The sequence below is a fragment of the Falco biarmicus genome, chromosome 6 (genome assembly GCF_023638135.1).
Source record: "Falco biarmicus isolate bFalBia1 chromosome 6, bFalBia1.pri, whole genome shotgun sequence".
NCBI lineage: Eukaryota > Metazoa > Chordata > Aves > Falconiformes > Falconidae > Falco > Falco biarmicus.
Genome location: NC_079293.1, coordinates 19,409,484 through 19,431,252, shown reverse-complemented (window position 1 = coordinate 19,431,252; position 21,769 = coordinate 19,409,484). Strand labels below are relative to the sequence as shown.

The following is a 21,769-nucleotide window of genomic DNA, read 5'->3' as shown; positions in this document are numbered from 1 at the left end:
CATCTCCTGCCCCCCTCCTTCATGGAGGGGGAAAGGAAACAACAACCATTGAGTCTCATTGGGGACACAGAAGCTATGATGCATGTCAAAAGTGAGTTCTCATTGCAGAGCTCAGGCCCCCCGAGGGGGCTGGAGGAGAACATGGCTACAGTACTGCAGCACAGTGTCACTCCCCAGCCTTATTGTGCTGAACTATTCAGGATACAATCATTTTCAGCACACGTTTAGAAAGAGATAGCACAAGGTAACAACAGCAAAGGACAAAGCTCATCCCAATTAAAGCCTGGCAAAGGAAACAGAACTTAGCCGAAGGTACCGAGCATCCGCTTCTTTTAAAACAATGAGCTCTTCACAGGCTTCAGGATACAACTTTTTTAAAAACAAGGAATGGATGTTTCACTATGGGCTCAAACTCAATAAGCAGCTCCCTCTGGGAAGGTTGTTACGCTGCTGTTTTCTACAAGACTTCTCACGTTTTCCTCAAAAGCAGCTGGAGCAGCTGCTGCTGTCACCAAGTCACGGGGGGCGGGTTGGGGGGGGGGGGCGGCTGCCTTTGGGAACCTGGGGGAGTCACCTCGCAGTGTGACAGCTGGGGCACTGGGAGCGGCGCGGGGCAGGCGAGTACCTGCCTTTGGGAAGCGGGGGGTCACAGCGCAGTGTCACAGCTGGGGCGCGGAGCGGGGCCTGCCCAGCGCTGTGGCGGTAGCTGGCAAAAGGGAGCGCAGTTTTCTTAGCGCTCCACTTCGGACTCACGGCAGAAGGCGGGGGATGTGGAGGGGGAACTAATTTTTTTCCTAACCGATGCTGGGTTAAAATTAACGCTAATTGCAGCTCATCAGTTACCATTTTGCATGCTCCCGAGCTCCACCAGAGCACGAGGGCGCAGCCCGCATCCCCCCGCCCCGGGGAGCTGCAGTAGCCGGTTCAGCGGGACGGGGACGCAGCCCCGTGTCTGCCCGGGGGAGCCCCGCCAGCGGCCGGGCCTGCGGGTGACGGGCAGCGGGCGGCCTCGGCGGTGGCCGGCCTCGGCGGCGGGGCGGGGCCCGGCCCCTCCGGTCGCGGTCGAGGCGGAGCCGCAGCCGCCCCGCCCGCCCCGGAAGTCCCCCCGCGGCCGCCGAGGGGCCGCCTTCCTGCCGGCGCGGCTCCTCCTCCGGCCGGGCAATATGGTGGTGGAGGCGGCGCGGGGGGAGCCGTAAGCTGGAGCCGGTGCCCGCTCCCGTGCCCGTCTCCCTCCCCGTCTCCCTGCCGGCGGCGGCCGTCGCCGCTGCTGCTTGCCCGCCCGCCCGCCTGGCGGGGCAGCCCGGCGCGGCGGGCGATGCGGTCGGCGGGGCCGCCGGGCTGCGTGTGAGTGTGCTGCCCATGTGGGTGTCCCGGTGAGGCCGGGGCCGCAGCGGGAAGATGCTGCTGTCGCTGGTGCTGCACACCTACTCCATGCGCTATGTCCTGCCCGCCGCCGTCATGATGGGCACGGCGCCCACCTACGTGCTGGCCTGGGGCGCCTGGCGCCTGCTCTCCGCCGTGCTGCCCGCCCGCTTCTACCGCGAGGTGGACGACCGCCTGTACACCATCTACCAGAGCATGGTGCTCTTCTTCTTCGAGAACTACACGGGTGTGCAGGTGAGCCGGGAGGGGGGGGTGATCTCCGGCCTGGCGTGCCCCCCGGGAGCCAGCAGCCGCTGGGCAGCGGCCGTCGGTGGTGTCGGCCCCGGGCTGCCGGCTCGCCTCCCTCCCCTCCCCTCGGGCCGCCCTGGCCGGCGGAGGCAGCGCGCCGCGCAGGGCCCGCCCGCCGCCATGCGAGGTCGGCGGCGAGGAAGCAGCCGCCGCCGGCAGGTACGGACCGGGCCTGGCGCCGTCCCGGGGGGCGCCGCCGCCGCAGAGGACGGTCTCGCTTCGCAGCCGCTGTTGCGCCTCTGGTGATGCTTCTCATGGAGTTCTGGTGTTGTGTTCATTTCGCAGGTCGGGGAAACGGAAAGGATGCGACAGCGGTCGTGCTCTGTCAGCATTGAATGGCAGCCTCCCTTGCACACTTGAACCCTGTGGCCTGGCTTGTGCGTCCGTAGTATTAAATTGGCAGCAGATGAGAAAGCTCTAACCAACTATAATTGTACTTAATCCACGTACAAGCTATCAATAAATAGATTACTTAACCTCTAAATTATTACAACTTCTCAGTTTTCACGCACTCCATCCCCTGTCACTCCTTGGCCCTTGTTCTTGGGCCAGCCATGGATTGTGATTATGCAGTGGCTCAGACGCTGAAGTGCGAGGTTGCAGGCTACTCAGTTGGAATTGGAGGCCTCTCTTCTGTGACCAGAGGGGTATTTGCGTTCGAATAATAATGCTTCACTTGTCTCACAAAGCATTAAATGTTTGAAAGGTAACATATCGGTCGGTAATTTTAAAAGTAAAGAAGGAGGCTTTTAATTCTACATGGAAAAATAATTACGTAAATGATAGGCGCTTACTGCGACTAAACCTGACTTTCAGAAGTCGTCTGAATATACAGCAGTGTATTTGAAGTTAGTATCAGGTGAAGGTGCTTGAGAGTAAAGAATAACAAGTGCTTGCATGTTGACTGGCAGGTGTCAGAGCAGGTACAAATATGCCCTTCTTCATATTCACACTAAAGCATTCATCCAGTCTTATGAAGTGTTTATTACAAGGTCAGGCTGGGTTTCCTTTAATTTCCGTTCTTGAGCTGCGGTTGTAGGCCTCACTTCATACCGACTCTCATACAAACCCCCAAAGCCAGCTAAAGATAGAAGAATTTCACCGTTTGACATCAGGGTAAATAAAAAAAATGCAAAATGGAAGTGAGATTTTCTTTTAGTGGTATTTAGTGTTTGATCCAGCTTGTAACTCATGTAACTTCACCCTTGTTCTTTTCCAAATTAGTTAATGGGTGTTGCAATGTACATATCTGTTCTTTTAATTAAAAAAAGAAAAAAGATAAAAAAGGTAGGAAAGAGCAGTAGTTCAGAGAGTAAGTGCTTGATGTTTTATCTGCCTTCTTTTTTATGTACCATCGTTAATGCAGGTATCTTGATGTGTAATATCACGTCTTGGTCATTAGCTGCTGAAAGCAACAGTATAGTAGTTTGATTCAACCCACTCTAAGGAGGAGAGCCAAAATTCGAGATGTAAGTTCTAATAGAAAAATTTCTCTAATTTCCCATAGTGTGCACAGAGTAGCAACCACTTTGAACTTCTGATGAGAAGTTTTATCAAAAAAATGTACATAAAGGTACAGAAGGGAAAATGCTAACAAAAAGAAACAAAAAGGCAGCCATCATCTGTTGACCTCTGTTTTCTTTTATTGCATTGACAGAACGTCATCCACACACCAAAAAAAAATGGTAGGAAATGGTACAGGTGGTCTTTTAGGACAGTATTAAAATAGAGATGCTTTGTCACAGTAAGCAACAAATTATGTTAAGAGGAGATGATACATGCAAAGCTGAAATAAAGGATAACTAACAAAAAGAGTCCTCAAAATCAATGTGGCATATTGTCACAGGATAAGTAAAGTGGTAACTGAGACTGAAAAGTAAATAAAAACTTGGAAAATATGATACAAGTGTAGAGAGGTAAGAGGCAGGATCCTTAAAATTCATGTGTTGTTTAATTAGAAGATATCCCCCACTTGTTTAAGGAGAAGAAACAGGGTATCCTTTCAGACCTACTCTTGCAAACACTGAGCACTTAAAAATTGAAACTCAATGGAAAGTTAAGCACGTGTCCAACTTTGAGACTGGGATGGTAACCTGAGAGCTACTGTGAATTTGCTGTTTTAAGGCATGTAATTAGATACAGAAGTGTAGTAGCATTAAATTTATAACTTAATCCCACAAAATAGTGCGAGAATAGTAACTTGTGTGGTTTCATAAAGGCAGCTGTAGGGCTTTACCAGCATTAAGGCATCGTAGTAGCCATGGGAGGGAGGCATTCAGCATCTCCTCCAGGTCTGTTAATTTATTCAGTTGACTGAAGTATATTGGGATTTTTTTTATAACTGGATAAATGGAGGCCAACAACCTCAGACATCAGAATACTGGAACTTCTTGCGGAGTCTCACTGAAGTCATTGGGATTATACAGTTGCTTAACTGACTTACGAACCAAAGCCTTAAGTGACTGCCACCATCTTACCATACATAAAAAGTCTTCAGTGTTAGGTAGTTGGCGTTCTTTGGTTTGTTACGCTTAGAATATTTGTGTTTTTTCAATATGATGGCAGTCGTGACTTTGAGAAGTCTGATCTTAAAATAATAATTTTGCTGAAATTCCCAGTAATGTGAGTGGGGCCTTCATAGAATAAAGTTGGGTTTGGTCATAAATGTAGATTATTTTTTGACTGAATGAAATACTAATGTATCTATATTTATGTTGTATTTAGCTGTCAGGAAGTGATGTATATCTGTAAGTCATCTGCTGTTAGGCCATCAAATATGTAAATCTGTCTCCTGCTCATGACCATATGCACAATTGTATTTTTCTTCTTTTTTTTGTTCTTCTTGACTTGAGCATTTTTAACCAAGTTTATGAAAACAAAAGCTCTGGTTCATGCTGGGAAGGCATTTTATCTTTAGCAAATTCTTTTCAGTTGTGAAATGTAACTAAATAAGGTGATAACCTCATCTGCATGACAGAAAATCTTGAAAGACTAATAATTCCCTTTCTCTTAAGTATTTGACTTGAGATCTAAAATAATTACAGAACTATAATTGCTGTGAACCCTTGCTGAGTATTTATGTTCTAGAGAGTGGCTCATACTTCCCCTGTTAAAATTTTGGGTCAGACCTGTTTTTTTCCACCAAGATAATTTGTTTTACAAAGCCTAAGAGAACTTCAGCTAAGATAGAATCAGTTTAGGTTTTCCAATAATATTAGAATTCTGTTAATGAATTGCCAAAAATAGCCCTTTTGCTGACTGTCGTGCAAGAGCTGGTTGTAGAAGATCAAAGATCAAGTATGTAGAGTACAAAAAGCAGCTCATAGCCAGTACTGTCAGTGAGGTAAACTGGACAAAGCCAGTATGACTATAAAGTGAAGTCCTATAATGCTCTGTAAGTTCGTTAGTGCAATTGCAGGTTAGCAGATATCCATGAATTTTATTAAGGAGCTATAAATACATAGAAGTAATCCACATGTGGCATTGTCACAGTGCTCTTTGACAATCTCCAGGGTTATAAACTCTTAGTAATGAAATTCTGTAAATGTAGTCTGTTGGGAATTGGCATAGAGAAAATGACCCTGCTTTGGCCCTGTGTTGCTTTTAATGCAAATGCTGTTGTGTTGCTTCCCACCTGTCCTGCTACAAGCTGCAGAAGTGCTACAGTGCTGTTTTCTAGGAAGAATGTATACAAGATGCTTGAACTCTGTGTAAAGTAAGTAGGAAGTCTTATGAAAGCGATGAGCCAAAGCAGTCACTGACAGAAACAGGTGCAATTCAAGCACTTCAGAGACTTGCATTTGCTTGTACTAATAGTTCATTTGGCCCCAGGTTTCTAAATCTTCAAGTAGGCTGTGAGCTGTGGTTGTGTTACTGCTTTTGTCTTTACTGTGTTAGGGAAGTCTGATCGCTTACATTTCATACAGATAATAAACAGTTGCATCTTAATAGGATGCAAAAACCAAAATGACTGCAAATATGCCTGTGATTAGGATGTTTGAAGGGCTGAAAGGACTAGTAATTCAGTATGATGAATGCTGTCTTCCTTCTGTGACCCTTAGAATTTTATCCCAGTTGCTGTCAGGGTGATGAAATTAATGCCTATTGGGTTTGTGCACATTTCAGATCAGATGAGGACTAAGTGTTCTTTAACTTTTTTTTTTTTGTAGTTGTGTTTGATATTTTGTATTGAGTGGCAGTGAAGAAATAATAAAGAAATCATCACTCGGACTTCTTCCTAAAGGATCATTTTCCATCTGAAAGGTTTTGACAATTAAAATCCATGAGTGAATTAATGTGCCTGGATTTTGCTCACTGCTTGTGTCAGCTGTCCTCCCTACCCCCACTTCCTGCTGAATAGCAGGTTTTGGAAGTGGTGCTTTCATTAAAGACGTTACGAAATTCTGGTTTTCATTGTCATTACGGAACTGTGGAAGGGCTGTGAGAATCAGAAGCTACCTCGGTGTTGTTTAGCAGAGCTGTAGTATTTCTTAATTTTAGGAAGGACAAGAGATCCCTGTTGAACAATGCAGTGTGCTTTCTGGATTGATATTGAGGCTTGGAATTGCTGTGTCTCCACTAGGTTGAAAACTACTTGGGGTTCGAGCATATCAGAACTTTGAGGAGACAATGCTGCTGAACTCTTGACAGTGCTTTTCAGTGGAGTAGAGCCTGGGCTGTGCTTCATGTCTTGGCTTCCTAGGAAATCTGTGAGGAGAGCTCTGTGTCTGAGCTTGGGATAGATAGTCTTCTAGCTACTGGCCAATCTGCAGTGGAGGTGAGGGTTGCTGCCCATTTCTATTCCTAGGACAGAAGCTTTCCCAGGCAAGGTTACCTTTGCTCCCTGCTTTCCCTTTTGAAGCTGTTCAGCCATCCAACAGGTAATTCAGGAGGGCCCAAGGTGGAGGTGGGAAGCACAAGAGGCAGTCCAAGTCAATAATGGCCAAGCTGCAGCATACTCACAGGGAGATACTTCTCGTTGCTGTTGATGAGGCAGGTTATCATCTCTTAGGAACCTGGTTCTCCCCTCTCCACAGTGAAGGAGGCATCATAACCAGACTTCAGCAAGGCAGGATGAAGGTCTTCCAGGTGCTTTCTGTCGGTAGATGTGAGGGACGGGGTCTGAGTCCCCCAAGGTGAGGACCCATTTCCCTGGCAAATGCCATAACCAGAAGGTCAAAAGAAGTCACTTTTCACCCTTCTCTAGCTGTGTTTGGAAAGAAAGTGCTGGCAGTTGCATTTTGGCATGAGCCTGATTTTATGAACCTGTGCTTGAGTTTCCTGAGCTCTCCTCCCAGTCTGGTAGCTCAGGAGTGGGAGAGTACTGGATGGTATGGGAGCTGAGTGGGAATGTGCAGAGCTGCATGTGAGGCAAACCTCCAAGCTCAGATGGTAGCTGAGCAGCCTCCAAGGGCTTGCATGGAATGAACTCGGAAAGTGCAGCTTGCAGCAGCAACTCTTGTCAGTACCCCGCTCATGTTGGTGCTTTGTGAAACTGTTAGCTGCTGTGGGGCATGCAGAGAGGTTAAGATAATCATAACTTGCCATGTATTTGCAATGGTAGAAATAATGAAATAAAGGTCTTGGGGGAGTGATAGAAATGTGGGGATTGCTGCAGTGCAAAGATTGAAAAGAAACTGGAGAACATAGTGAAGTGAATCACTTTTGTGTAGTAAACTTTTGAAAGAAGTCCGGTGAAATTTTTCTGCAGTTATACTGGCTCCATGAAGGTGGTTTACCCTGGCTCATCAAATTAGAGATTTCAGTGCACAGCTGTCTCCAGGCATATGTCTTGTATAGTATACTACAAAGTCCTGTGTGTTATTGTGGCAGAAATTAAGTGATGCCTGCTAAGCCTGAGGGATGCCACTTTCAAATTGGGATGGATGCCTAATTTTGGACTCTTTACGTTCAACTGTGGTGTGAGGCAGCAAAAATAGCTACATTAGGTGTGTAAGCTTTGTGCTCTTACTTTTTCAGTTATTGCAAAATATATATTTGCGTAATCTTCATTTTTGTTATGTCTGCCTTTGGCTGTCATTCGGAAGGTGAAAATGAAGTCCTTCATGACTCCAGTTTATCTGGGGTATCAGCTGTAGTTCTGCTGTGCTGCAGATTTGGCTCTGGGGCCAAATTTCTGGAGGAAATTTAGTATGGTGAGGGTCTGCATTTGGTGCTGGTCCTGATCATCCCCAACCTCTTGCCCAATATATGAAAAATAAAACCAATAAACTGAAACCGAGGTCTGTTAGCATTTTTAAAAATTGAGTATCAGCTACATAAACCGAAACTGCTGTTTGGGTTCATAAATTAGAAGCTTTGTGTAGAGATTTGCCTAGCATGTGTTATTTAATTGGCAAGTCACAACAATCTGAATTTTATGTCAGCCTTATCTAATGCAGTCTGCAGTTTAGAAGTAGTATGTATGTTCACGTTTTGAAGTTGGCTACATATATTTTATGAAAGTCCTAAACAGTCGAGCATTTGTCAGGTAGGAAAAGCTAAGGAGTCAAAGGGCAAGTTTGAATGCACTTAAAAATGCAGATTCCATGTATTTGGTCAGTAAGTTTTACAATCTCCTGAATTGTCTTTTAAATATATTTTAATTTTAATATCTTAAGATTTTTAGTAGATTCCATTCTTAATATAATTGTCCTGATTTTGAATAATTTCTTACATTTGAAGATACAAATAGTATTTATCACTTTTTCTAAAACCACTTCTTTGTATTTATTTTTTTTAACCTGCATGAGTTTTATATACTTTTCCCTTTTTGCATTTAATTGTGTTTTGGTAGATACTGGGCCATGGAGTTTTACAGTGCTCTTCCATGCCCTTTCCTTCTGCTTACATAATATGTCCAGGTACTTTATGTAAGGATGATGGTTAATTGAGAAGTTTTTTCTCCTGGTACTCTACCATCAGACACTGTTCTTGCTAAGAGAAGATTCTAGTCGTAGCTAAACGTTTGACTCCAGTTGCTTCAAACTATTTACCTCAGGCTTACAGGGTATCCTTTTTTTCTTAAGTTTTAGTTGTGTTAGATGAAGTAGGCTCAGATGTCAGGGATTTTGACATTACAATTATGAGGAAGTATAATTTTCTCAGGGGAAAAATACTCCTTAATCTTTGTTCTGTCAATTTGAATTTATGCTGTGAAGAGATTTGTGATAAAAAACCCAGGGAAATTATTTTCTTCTTTTGTTCATTTCATTTCTGTCACATACTACTTGTCGTCTTCCCTGTTATAACTAGCTCCTCAGTGTGTGACTAGGAAATCAGAGTTTATCCTAGTTTGATTTTTTTAAATGTAAAATTAGCTACCTGTGTTACTTGGTTGAATCTATATTTGGGCATATAATAGATGTGAAGAAAAATAATTATTTTGGGTGACTTTGAACAGTATTGTGGTAGTTGCAGTAATTTTTCCTCTGGAACTTCAGACTTGAAGAGTTAAGCCATCCCATTTTCTAATGCTACTTGGAAATATGAGGGCACACTTGCTTCGTTTTTGCATAAGGGAATGTAGTGCATGGTCACAAGCAAACTGCAGGTGAACTGGCTCGTTCACAGGCTGTGGTTGTGCGCAGATATTAGAGTGATTTTAACAGTGGCTGTTTTTCAAAGCTGATTCAAGTTCACTGTGTTCAGGTCTGGTGGTAGATTAGTTACAGCTAGCTCACATACCTCCCTGCATGTTCTCTTTTGCTGTGTAATGATTCCTTTGCCTCACCTTGAAAGTCCATAGTGCTTAAATTCTAAATACTTACTGAAAATTATGTGTGTAGGAGCTTTCAAAAACCTTATTCCACAATCACAGGACACAGAGGTTTCCTAATCATCCCTTTCCCTTGCGTGTTGACTCGCTGATAACTTCACACCAGTTCTGCCTGTACTTGATACAAATGCTTCTAAGAGTATTACAGAGATACAATCAACTCCTTGGAGTCCTTGGCATTTAGAAGCAAAGGGCCTATTATAAAGAGCACTAACTAGAAGAACACTGCAAACTGCCATGCGGTTTCCTGCTTCTGGCTGGCCTGGGGTGTACAAAGGGATAGCATTTCCAGAATGTGCTTAATGTACCAAGGCACTGTAGCTGTTATTTTTGGGGGGTGGATGAGATGGGACATGAACATTATGTATTTTCCACTACAGAAGAGTAATAAAGTAAACAATAGCTACATTAAATGTGGGTCGCTTTTTCCTTTCTTTTAAGGAAATTGCAGAAATCTGTGAGAAGAGATCTTCAGAGGTGCCAAAAGCTTATGAGGGGGAACAATTTCTTTCTTGATGAAACAGGTGGAATACTTCCTTCCACTCTTGTGCTAGAAGGCATGTTCAGGTTTTGTGTAATAGCAAGATGCCAGATGTTCTGAAAAGCCCTGCTGTTGAAATCTCATCTTATAAATAATCTCCTTTCACATGTGCTATATATATTGGAAATACGTGCAGTACTTGTAAAAAATATATAATTACTGGTGATTTATAATAACAGGTATTTGGATGCTCTAACTTTGACTTTTGCAAGTGGTCACTGGTTGTAATTGTGGGCTGCTCCATGGTCCATGCTGTAGAACTGCTTTGTTAACAAAAGCAAGTCATTTGCAGAAAGATCCAGTAAATTATTTAGACACTGGAAATAGGTTTTATTCAGAATTTAGATGCCAGAATCTTAACATTATGTTCATGTTTTGTCACCAGGACTGAAAGAGTTAAGTAATACAGATGTGTGTAGTACTGTCAAATGGTATTGAACATGTGCTGGCAGGACTGGGGACCTCAATAAAAGGTTTAGCTCTTTTTTTTTTTTTTTTTTTTTCTATTTAAACAAACAAACCAAACCCAAAAAGGAATAAATATTATGGTGCCTCTCTTTAACTTAATGAGTTGGAGCACAAACTCAACCTACAGGATGCATCAGTTCTTTCTTCATACACGTCTCCACTGCTGCTTTGAAAAAGGTGATTTGGCAGTTTGTTTTCAGAAGAGAGAATCCCCACTCCATAGATGCACCTTCTGACAGCAGTGAGCAGTGTGTTAGGGTGGGATACAATTTAAAATCTGCATCTGCTTTCAGTGAGCTAAATTGTGGCAACTCAAAGCTGGCAGGCTCAGAATCAGAGATTCTGTAAATCCCCTTCTGCAGCACTGAGCTCCCCTCAAAGCCAAGAGCTCCTGCTTCTGGTTGATGTGCCATGGGTATCTACCAGAGGTTTTGTTGAATCTAGTCTAAGACTGTTTAAATAAGCGTAAACTAACTTAAATTGCCCCGACATACTTGGTATTGTGAAAACTTATTCTCTGAAATTAGCCTTTTGCTCATATTGGATATTCCAGTTATTACAGATACTTCCCAGAACCTCTTTACTCTACCACATGCCCCTTCTCTAAACAATAATCACCACCTGAATCACCCTCTAAATAGAACTTACGAAACTATACACATCACTCTTGAGGTAATGGTAGACTGGTGTGAATATAATGGTTTGTAATGGTCTGCTCAAAATCGCCACCTGAGGCTGTGGGCAGGGCTGTAAGGAAAAGTGCGTAACACTGCTGTAGGATTCAGTCCTTCACATCTAAGTCCTCTCAGCAGCATCTGTGAAAGTTGCAGGCGGGCAGGCACTGAAAACAGAACTAGCCTGGTTAAACACGTAATATTGTGCATCTGTTGATAAAGGTCTCCTTCCTTTTACAGGGTTGTGGGTTTTTTTGGATTTGGGGGTTTTTTTTAGAATTACAGTAATCCTGTTAGAGTATTCAGAGTAACAGGGAATGTTGGCGTCATTTAGCCTGCTGCAGTAACTAGGCATTCTGAGTACGTACTTTTTAGTTAACCTCTCTATGTGAAACTCTTTGAGCTTTTGCTCTAAAATGTAAGTGTGGTAGTTATTGCTGTCTATTTGATTTCCTTCAATAAGCTGCCGGCACTGAAACTATCAGGATTTTCCTTCAGACAGCCTGCCTGCAGTGAAAATTATTTAATTTGTTGTAAAATTCTAGAAAATAAGGCAACTAATGTGTTATAGCCTAAATATTTGCAAGTCTTTTTTATGCTTAAATACAGAAAGTAGTCAAATATGCACAGAATAAAAGACTAAAGCTGTATTTTTACTGACATAGATATTATGAATTTTATTATAAATATTAATATGTTTTCATTAGTTTCCAAGGTAACCACATTTCTTTTAAGATTTTAGTGATTCTGATTCTTCCAGAAGGACCTTTCCCTTCATTCAGGGGTCAGTTATGTTTAATTGAGCTAGAAACTGTAAAGCCTTTACAGTCATCATTAGAACTACACTTCTATACATGCAGCTAGTGCCACTGAATGAAGGAGAACCACTCATGTTTGTAAGTTTGTCAATTTAGACCATAAGACTAAAAGTTAGTATGAAAGCAAAAATGTACACACTTGATACTTAACATCAAATGGTATGGTTCAGTCCTGCATAATCCATATAGGTTGCTAATATAGTCTTCTTAACAAAAAGGAAATAAAATGGAGTAACTGCTTCTTGAAGTTCTCTGCTTTCTGGCTCAATCAGTTGAATGATTTTTAAAAATAATAAAATGTAATTACATATAGGAATCTTCTCGACATTCTTCAGAGCTCAGTCTCTTGGCAGTGGTTTTCTTCACTAAACCCCAGTGAAACACATAGCTGCAGAATATTTGAACTCTCTGCTTCAGTAAAATGGATTGCATTGTGATTTTATGGTTTGATGCTCAGCCTGAGCAGCAGACTTCAGATTTGTGCAGTTACGTATTGAGCAGATAGTCTCTTTAACTAAAGAGGTTACGAGGTATGACCAATAATACAACCACTACCTAAAACCTGTATGTGACTCTAAAGGTATTTTGAGAAAAATGATAATGAATGGTAAACATTTTTTAGATCTAGAGAAAAAGCAACTAAAACCTAAACCATAGAAGTCTCCTGTTCTATTTATATTCCTTATGCTGTAAGCAAGTGAAACCCGTATCTGTTAAATGTGAATAAAAGTGCTTCTGTCTTCTGTAAAGAAAAAGAAACATTTGAAATTCTTATTATAGTAGGACATCTGAAAACCTGAGAAATTTGTCAGCACCATGTACAATTTACCCATTTGTATCCTGTCTTGAGCCTGCTTCTTGTCAAACAGGGTAAATAGATTCTGTGATCTGAGGTACTTTCTCTAGAAGCTCAAAGGACTGGTTGTGTCAACAGGCAGGTTTTTAGACGAAGACAGAATTTAAACAACTTCTCATAAGATGCCTGCAGCAGTGCTGCAGAAGTCAGCTTGCACAGGGTTACACATTGACTTCACAAGCCGTATCTGGTAGTTGCTTCTGGTGGTTTGTTGATGCAAGTTCCACCCTTTCACCACAAAATTATATCCAGACTTTTTAACAAACATATGAGGGATACTACTGATTTTAATAAGCACTCATATTGTAGTAGTGCCCAGCTAAAAATGACGCTGTTGTCCCAAAGATCATGCGGTCCCAGTTATAAAACTAGGCATGAAGAAATAGCAAAATGGAGAGAAGAGCATGTTGTGGGGATAGCTGAGTATACGAAGTTTGTATGGTGTTTTTTAACTGAAGTGTTGATGTCTTGTATGTTCTGCTTCTCTCTTCCTCCAGGAGTGGGAAGGAATGTTCTCCTGCTGCTATCCTACTGCTTTTATGCTTCTTTCCAGTTGCTATTGCCTGTGCCTAAAGCTGACTTTTTCCTGATCAGAATGCTCTCTGCACAGTGTCCCTGTGCATATCGGGTTTGTTGAAGTAACAGCAAGGATGGGAGCATTCTGCAATTCACACCTAGTTTCTTTGAACAGAGAAGAGAGGAGGGTTAAGTCCTGTAAGGAACCAAGAATGAGTGTGCCTGGTAGGCATGTGATAGGACATCAGATGAGATGGCCCTAGTTTTTACCACCAGTATCTAGCTGTGTTGCCTTTTGGCCACTAAAGCAGAAGTGCCAGATCTGCTTGCAGGTCAGTTCCTGAACTGCTCCCGTTATCAGCCACATCCGATTATCATATAAAGGTAATCTCTATGCTTAGGGTTTGATGTGCTTGCCAGTTGACCTGCCAGCAGTCTTCTGATAGTGTATCTCTTGAGTTATTTTTGTCATGGCCCTATTTACTGAGCTGATGTAGTTAGGATACGATTAAATGTTCTGTTTAATTTTCTTTGGTATGTACAGATTTCATAAGCAGGAAGTAAAACTCAACCTCTAAATTGGGAGTATCAACCTTGTTGCAATGAAAATCTATGCAAACTACAAGTTAACTCAGGTGTGGCTGCCATGCAGGACTGTTTTATGTTGCTACTTGACCTACCATGTTAGTAGGGCCATAGTTTAATGTGTTGCACTGGAAGAAACTGCTAGGGAATCTGAAATACCAGCTTACCCAAGAGCTGCTATTTTCATGCCTAGATCAGCCGATCACTGAATTAGTAAATTCTCTCATCAGAAGTTGTAACCTCCTGCCAGTGAATCAGGGCTTACTCTGGCCACAGCACTCTGAGGTGTGTCTTGTACCTCCTGAGCATGTGAACGGTTTGGTATATGGCATCCAGGGAAGCTGGGTACTGGCTTTCCCACAGAAGGGAGTCTAATAGCATCGAGTTTTCTTTGAGACCTCACTGAATTGAGTTTGACAGCACTGCTATGTAAACAGCTGTGAAAGACCCAAACTAACAGTAACTGTATTACCCGTTACTGTGAACTGGGCTGTGAAGCAACCAAAACATGGTTAAAAGCACACATTTTAATGTTCTGTACCCAAGTAACATTTGTAATGTTAGACTGTAAATCTGTATTTTAAATATTTTCCCTCAAATCTCTGCTTACTTTGGCTTTATGTGTTGCTCTTCTTTTTGTTTTCTTTTCTTGACTTAATTGTGCCTTTAAAAAAAAAAACAAACCACAAAGCAGCACCTATTCAACTGAATAGGTTCCTCCTGTGCTTCATTGTGCAGGCAGGACACTTAAATTCTCAGAGTCTCTCAAAGCTGATACATAGGTGGGATGTATGTATGCTGTGGCATTTGGAAAGCGGCATAAAATATCTGAAACACTAGGTACATTAGCTTCTGAAACTGAAAATTGCCTCCCAAGCATGTCCTGCACTGCTTCCCTGGTGCTGGCTGGTGAGTGCCCTGCAGAGGGGAAGACCATCCCCCCTGGTGCTCAGCAGACCCCAGGAACAGCACTGTTCTGAGGAGGACTAGGAGTGTCTTGGCTACCGTGATCTCTTCGGGTTGCTTCAGAAGGGGCATGCACGCAAGCTGGCACTGTGGGCAGTTGCTTCTTCTGCATTGCTGTCCCTGGTAAATCACTCAAGTGCTTGCCTTCACTGTGGTCCCCGGATCTCTTCTGCACCAGCAGACTGAGAAGGAGCCAGAGACTGCACAGTGCCTGCAGCAGGGGATTCTGCGAAGTTAGCTACAAAAAGCAGCAGGGAATCAGAGGTTTTCTGGAGACCACGAAGGAGAGTACTGTGTAATTTCCTTCTGCAGCTATAATATACATAGGTGCTCTGGTTTACCAAAAGCATCGGACTGCCAGAAATTGAAGGCTTGCCATGATGGGACTCTTTCCCAATTTATCCACAAGCAGGTGAATTCTTCAGACATCATCTGGAAGGGAAAAGGGCAGTGTTTCTGCAGGATTCAAAGCTCTTAACTGTTAGCCCTCTATATTGTGTAAAGTCTATGAAAATTTCCAGAAAAAAAACCAAAGTGAAAGTGCTTTGTTCTCAGGAGGAGAGCTGTGTGGCTGCCCACAGAGTAGGTGTCTTCTGTGAAACCTAAGGAAGCCTCTAGAGAATGTAGGTCAGAAGTTGCCATTCTTACCTGGTTATAGTAACAGTTGTATCGTAAGTTTGTAGCTCTCAGATCTTACCTGTGAATGTCTAATATCTGAGTAGCTGTTTGCTGGCCTATCATGAATTGTAATAAGCCGTTTCTTGAGATAATGAAATGGGCAGTGCTGAAGTGGATGATGCTGCAGTTAAAGCTGTTGCATCCTCTTAGGCTGAGCCATCTGAGCGATCAACATAGAATTTCCAGATTTTCTCATTCCATCCTTTGCTTTGAAATAGGATATCCATTTGTTGTGTTTAATGAGAACTAATTATAAATGGGGGAAATAATATTTTATTTTATTTTTTTTTTAGTTCTGTACAACGGTATGACTTTTATCATGAGTAAAAAGATTTTGGTCTGTTACATGTAACATGTAACTGTTACGGTAAGACATAATGTTGTACATTGACATTGCTTACAGTAACGATGAGTGAGTGTTCCTCTGGGATTAAAAAGTGAACTAGATCCAGTTTTACTGAAATAAAAAATTAAACAGATTAACTGTTACATTTGGCAGGCACAATCCTACTTTTTTTTTTAAGGGAATGATCCTTAATATTTGTTCTAACTTAATAAAATAATCACAAGTGAATGCTTTGAATTGTGGGTCTGATTACACTGAGGTTTTGACTTTGTACACTAAAGTGGAAATTTTTACAAATTGAAGTTATAAACTGTATTTCAAACCCTGTTTCTTGTGTGTGGTAGCTCTTACAGTGTCAAGGGCAGGTTTTGTTTTCCTCTTGTTCTTGTTGTATTTTAAAAAAGCACAGGCAGCATTCAGGACCTTCTGGTTTAGTGATTTGTTGTATTGGGCCTTTTCCCTTCCTCTAAAACAGTCTTTGCCAGAAACTGCATAGTGGAGTCTTAACTTGAAATTAAAGATAACAGTGCTTCTGCGCCTAGTGCATAACACTGCCAAGAAAATATACACTTGAAAAATGAAGCTTTAATTCCGTAAGTGAGATTAGGAAGATAATTTTTTATTTCAGTGGAATTTTTGCACCAGAACTGTAAGATCAGATGCTCTGACTGCTACTTTGCACTGGTGTGTGGGACCTGGAGTGTCAGCAGTAAGGTTATAAATTCTCCTGGAACTTTAATGAGAAAACTACTCCTGCAGCAAAATCTTGTTTTAATTACTTGGATACTGTTCAGAATAAACTTGTCAACTGACTTGTTGCAAAGAATATTCAGTTAAAATTTATTGTGGTCTTGTTCCCAAATTTACTGACTATCTCAGTTTGCCAATATCAGGTTTCTCGCCTTGTAAACAAAATATGATCAGCGCTGCAGTTGCATTTTCAAAAGGAGAGGAAGAGAATGAGTGTAAAACATACAGCTTTATGTGTGGGTTTTGCGTAGCATTACAATACAAGGCATTACCCATCCAGTATCACAGGTGAACAGAGGTGTGGGTAGATTTTCCAGAGATGCTTGTAGAGACCTTTTGTAAGGATCAATACAAGACTTGGCATACTAAATTATATTAATCAAGTTCTGAATATTAGTTAGATCTTCCTAATAAAACTCCCAGATGGTCCAGACTAGGGAAGTGGTGATAGTAAGCGTGTAAACCTTCCAAATAGCACTTCAGGTTTTGGTGAATGGAGTCACTTTGAAGAAGAAGAAACAAAGAGTACAGCCATTGGTATTGGCAGAGGGCAGGGGGAGTGCTACCTAGCATGTACAGGTTAGAAAAACTAAGCTTCATTAGATAATGAAAATATTTATTAAAAATGATTAAACAGATGCATGGATTCTTCAATTCAGAATTGAAATGGTTTAATTAATTTCTCATTTTATATTTGAAATAAAAGTAATTAATCTGTTTTAAAAGGTGACTTGGATTACTGCTTCAGCACCTTGCTTTGTAGTCATGCTCTCAGAAGGTTATTTCACTCACTTTCAGGAGCAGGAAACTACAAGTTTAAATGGTATCTTTAATGTAACAGAGGGAAAAAACAAAACCTTCCGGCTGGAAGCTGAAGACTAATGTAAGATACGCCTCAGCCTCATGTTTTTTTGTTTGTTCTTGATGGTTAAAATCATGGCAGATGGTTGAGATATTATTCTTGATCTAATCCAGGAGAATTCACCATTTTAGGTTGAATGATGATGAGTGTCTGGCTGAAGCATGTCTTATCTATTAGATGTATAAAGTTAAATGGTGGGGTTGTACGTGTCTACAATTTATCTTTACCTTTAATTATATTTATGCAGTGATCTTGTGGATGTAGGTCAGCTTCTGTGGATCCAGGTCTGGGGCTGAGGCGCAAGAACAGAATAGCTTTTTTAAGCCCTTATTAATTAGTATTCACTGCTTTGGTGATAAGTCACTTATATGCGTGGTGGGTACTGATGCAGTGATGGAGTGTTTTTCTGTTAATGGTGCTAACTTGCTGGCAGTTTTCCCAGTAAATAGCTAATTACTGCATTGGATCTCATCACTACCAAATGCAATGAAAATAAATAATGAAGTAATACGTATTTATTTTTTTTTAGGTAATAATCTATGGGGATTTGCCAAAAAATAAAGAAAATGTAATATATTTATCGAATCATCAGTGTACAGGTTTGTATTCTTTTATTGTTGTTTTAGCACTTTTCTTGATTTTAAAAATCTGCTTGTCTGTGTACTATCTTTCCAGCCTTGCCCTAATAAGCAAGAACTTCTAGTTCAGAAACCTTTAATGATATTTATATGTACGACATGCGCTTTTTGTTTCATCAGTGGCAGTTAGAAACTAATTTAACTAAACATTTTGGGCTTTTGTCTTTGCAGTTGATTGGATTATTGCAGACATGCTGGCAATCAGGCAGAATGCTCTCGGGCATGTCCGGTATGTCTTGAAAGATGGGTTAAAATGGCTGCCGTTGTACGGGTGGTATTTTTCACAGGTAAGCCCATTCACTTTTTCCTTGCTGTTTGTGGGTCAAATATGTAAGAGGTACCTTCCCTCTCTTTATCATCCATGCTGGAAAGATGTAGTTCTGAGCTGGCACTTGTTTATTTGAACATGAAAAGAGCAGGTTGCACTCTGCGTAGTTAGGTGTGTAGCTTAGTGGAGGGACAGTTATTAAAGAAGCAGTTTACTTTTCTAAGTGAATACTTCTTATCGATGGTGTTTATTACTAGAATCAAAACTGTTGAGTCTGTTAGAAGCATATCAGAATATTTCCATAACTTTGTTCTTTTTACAGTCCAAAACCCCAGTTAGCAACAGGTGTACACAGCCTTATTTTTTTATGTATGGGGTTTTTTTATCATGCTACAAATTGTGAGTAAATTGACACTCCTGTGGTGTACTTACTTACTTTTCAGTTGTTTTATTTTAGCACAATATGAAAGAGGAAAATTGGACCTTAGTAACTTAGCGTGGAGGAAAAGCAGATCCCAGCCTCTGAAAGTGTTGATGGTTTTGCTTTGGACTTTAGTTACACAAAAACCTTAGTCTAGCAGTATTCTTATTATGGCCTTTTACTTTCTCCTCTTCCGGCGTAATGCTGCTCTTGTTCCTTTTCGTTTGAGAGCTCAACCTGACGTGACTCAAAATTACACAATTCCTGAAATACAGTGGGCCATGGTCACTGTACAGCCAACATACTGAGTGGATGTGATCTTTAGTCTGAAATGGTGGAGATGGCTTTACCTCTCTAAAATCCTTTCTGAATTTGTCACGTCTGTTCTTTCCTTTTTCTGAAAGCAGGACTTTATATATACAAGTGAAATAAAACATAGAGGGGCATGTTTTTGGAAGTATGGTATGTTCTGCTAGGTGATCAGAAATGGCTTCACAGTATTTATTTCAGCATTTAGAATTAGAATAGCATTTAGCTATTAGAATAGAAATGGATTAAGTTTGGGTAACTGTTCTAAAGTGCCAGTTCAGCAAGATTTTTCTCCTTGGCTTCTGTCTTTGATCTTTACCTGTTCCCTGAACGTTAATCTACTTTCTACCCCCCACTCCCTCACACTGCCTAGGCCAAAAAAAAAAAAAAAAAAAAAGGCAAAAAACACTTAGAAAAATACTTCTAATACAATTAGGCAGTTTCCTTGAACTGACTGTCAGCCCTTCCCGAGAGGATGGGGGATACTGAGAGAAATACTATGCTGGGTATGATGTGAACTATATGCTAGTTTGTAAAGGAATATATGAAGATTGGGCAACCACAGACGTGTGTCTGAATAGGAGGCTTTACTCTCTCCCTCATCCTTGGCTGCACATTCCTCTCTCTCTCACTGCTTGCACTCTTGCATCCGTAGTCAGATCAATTGATTGCTAGAAACAACAAAAGGGGGCAAGTTTTGAGTATACAGCCGTGGGTGGGAAGAGGGGAGGAGGCAGGATAGCCCTTGTGTGGCCGTTGACACTGAAACTTTGCCTCCAAGAAGCTAATGTTAGATTGGGTTGAGAGAGCATTGAGCAAGGGGAGGTACAGATCCATGAACTGCCTAATGAATATGCTGAAGAATAGGGACTGCCTTAAGCAGTAGCCTTTCCCAGCCATCAGATGTTGCCTTCTGGCTTGGGTGTGGGTACAGAACTTGAACAGAGGTTCAGGGTCTTGGATCATGTCACATAAATCTAGGCTGGAGCATGGGTGGTTGCCATCCTTTCTTCTAAAATCACTATGTTAAGAAAAGAATATGTGCAGACAAAATAAGAAAACTGTTCACAGTTTCTTTTTATTGGTGGATTTGCTGTCCCAGTCCGCTAAATAAGTATAGACTGTCCTACCTCACTGAGGCTATCCACTGGGAGAAAAATGGACTTCTCTGTTGTCTAGTGTTTGTCCCTACTAAAGAATCTGGTTCTTTACATTTTTCTTCCGCTAAAGTGGCCAGTCTGCTGCATGGAAATATTTTGCTCTTTGTCCTTGCCTGTAGTCATTACATTGATGGTGTGTTAAGTCTGCTTTAATTAAAATACAGGCAGGATATATATTCCATCTGCTATCACTAGCTGTCCAGAAATGATTTTTTTCAAGATTTTGGAAAATGACTATTGCTGTCCGGAATATCCGGCTCTCAGTTTCCTGACTGCTATATTGACTGTTAAAAGAAGGTTCCTGTGGAAATTAATCTGAATGTAGCCTACGTTTTTTAATCAAAACATATATATTAAATAAAATCTTTGGGTTTGGTTTTTTTTTTTGATTCCTCAAAACATTGAACTTTACAAAACGTAGTAGGGGATAATTACATTTAGTTATCTATATATATTCAGTGACACAAATGAAAGGCAGCTTACGGAGGTGATGTGTGTGTGTTTAAATGACTGAGACGGGATGCAGCAGGCCTGCAGTGCAAGCTAATAGGTATTTTTATTGTTTTTATCACACCAAACAGTGCAAAAACATAAAACACTTCCTGCCCTTCCTGTTGATGTTCTGTCAGTGATGTCACTTACACTCCACTAAAAGTTTCCAGAGCCACGTAATTACGCCATGTTTGTGGAATTCATATTCCCTACCTCACGTAAACATCCTGTTTGGAAATAAACGTGGTCTGGATGTCCAGGAGAGCGAAATTCAGGCACAAAGGAAGTATATTTGTAAACATAATCCATTGTTGACTAAGAAGGGGGCTTTTAAAGTACAGCGGAAAAAAAGTACAACTTTAAAAACAGTACTTCCAGAAATCTGTTTTGAAAAGCATTCATATATTTGATCTCTTACTGAAAAGGAAATGCAATACAAATTGGGGAATTTGAGTTATATACAACTGCATAAATAGCATTCTTCTTGGGAGGCAGCTATCTAATAGCAAGAAAAGAAAAGAACCACTTAAATTAACCTGTTATGTTTCAGGTTTGATTTATTAGGTAGAACTATTTCTTTTCATAAAAATGAGGCTTTATTATTTTTGGGTGGATCTGAAATTTTTTTTGCCCTATCTTTCTCCACCAAAATGCAGCTAGCTCCTATTCATCTTACAGCACCTGGTGAGGCTGGGATGTAATATCCATAAATATTTTCGATACGCTAGAGTTTGCTTGACTTTTTAACATAGGAAGTATGTCTTCTGTTATTCAGCGTCAGCTTGTGTACCCTTCTGGTTGTTACTCAATTTTAGTCAAATATTTAGCTGGTATGGCACCTTGCCTCTCTTTAGCTTTGTGCCATAGGGCAGCTGACATTTTTGTGTAGTTGGGTTTTATGCAGCAAATGGTGATCTTACATTATGTAATTTGTTCTTATGTTACATGACTATACTTACTTGAGAAGTAAAAA

General features: G+C 41.3%; 1 protein-coding gene across 2 annotated transcripts in view; it reads left to right on the top strand.

Moving 5' to 3' along the window:
• The first annotated feature begins 1,122 nt into the window (after positions 1 to 1,122).
• AGPAT5 (1-acylglycerol-3-phosphate O-acyltransferase 5) overlaps positions 1,123 to 21,769 on the top strand; it is a 60,454-nt gene continuing 39,807 nt past the window's right edge. The window contains exons 1-3 of one of the 2 annotated variants that reach the window (XM_056342955.1): positions 1,123 to 1,617; positions 18,038 to 18,107; positions 18,318 to 18,433. In XM_056342955.1, the coding sequence (XP_056198930.1) occupies positions 1,399 to 1,617; positions 18,038 to 18,107; positions 18,318 to 18,433 (405 nt within the window). In that variant the 5' untranslated portion in view covers positions 1,123 to 1,398. The remainder of the gene's footprint in view (positions 1,618 to 18,037; positions 18,108 to 18,317; positions 18,434 to 21,769) is intronic. The other variant, XM_056342954.1, reaches the window with a different exon arrangement.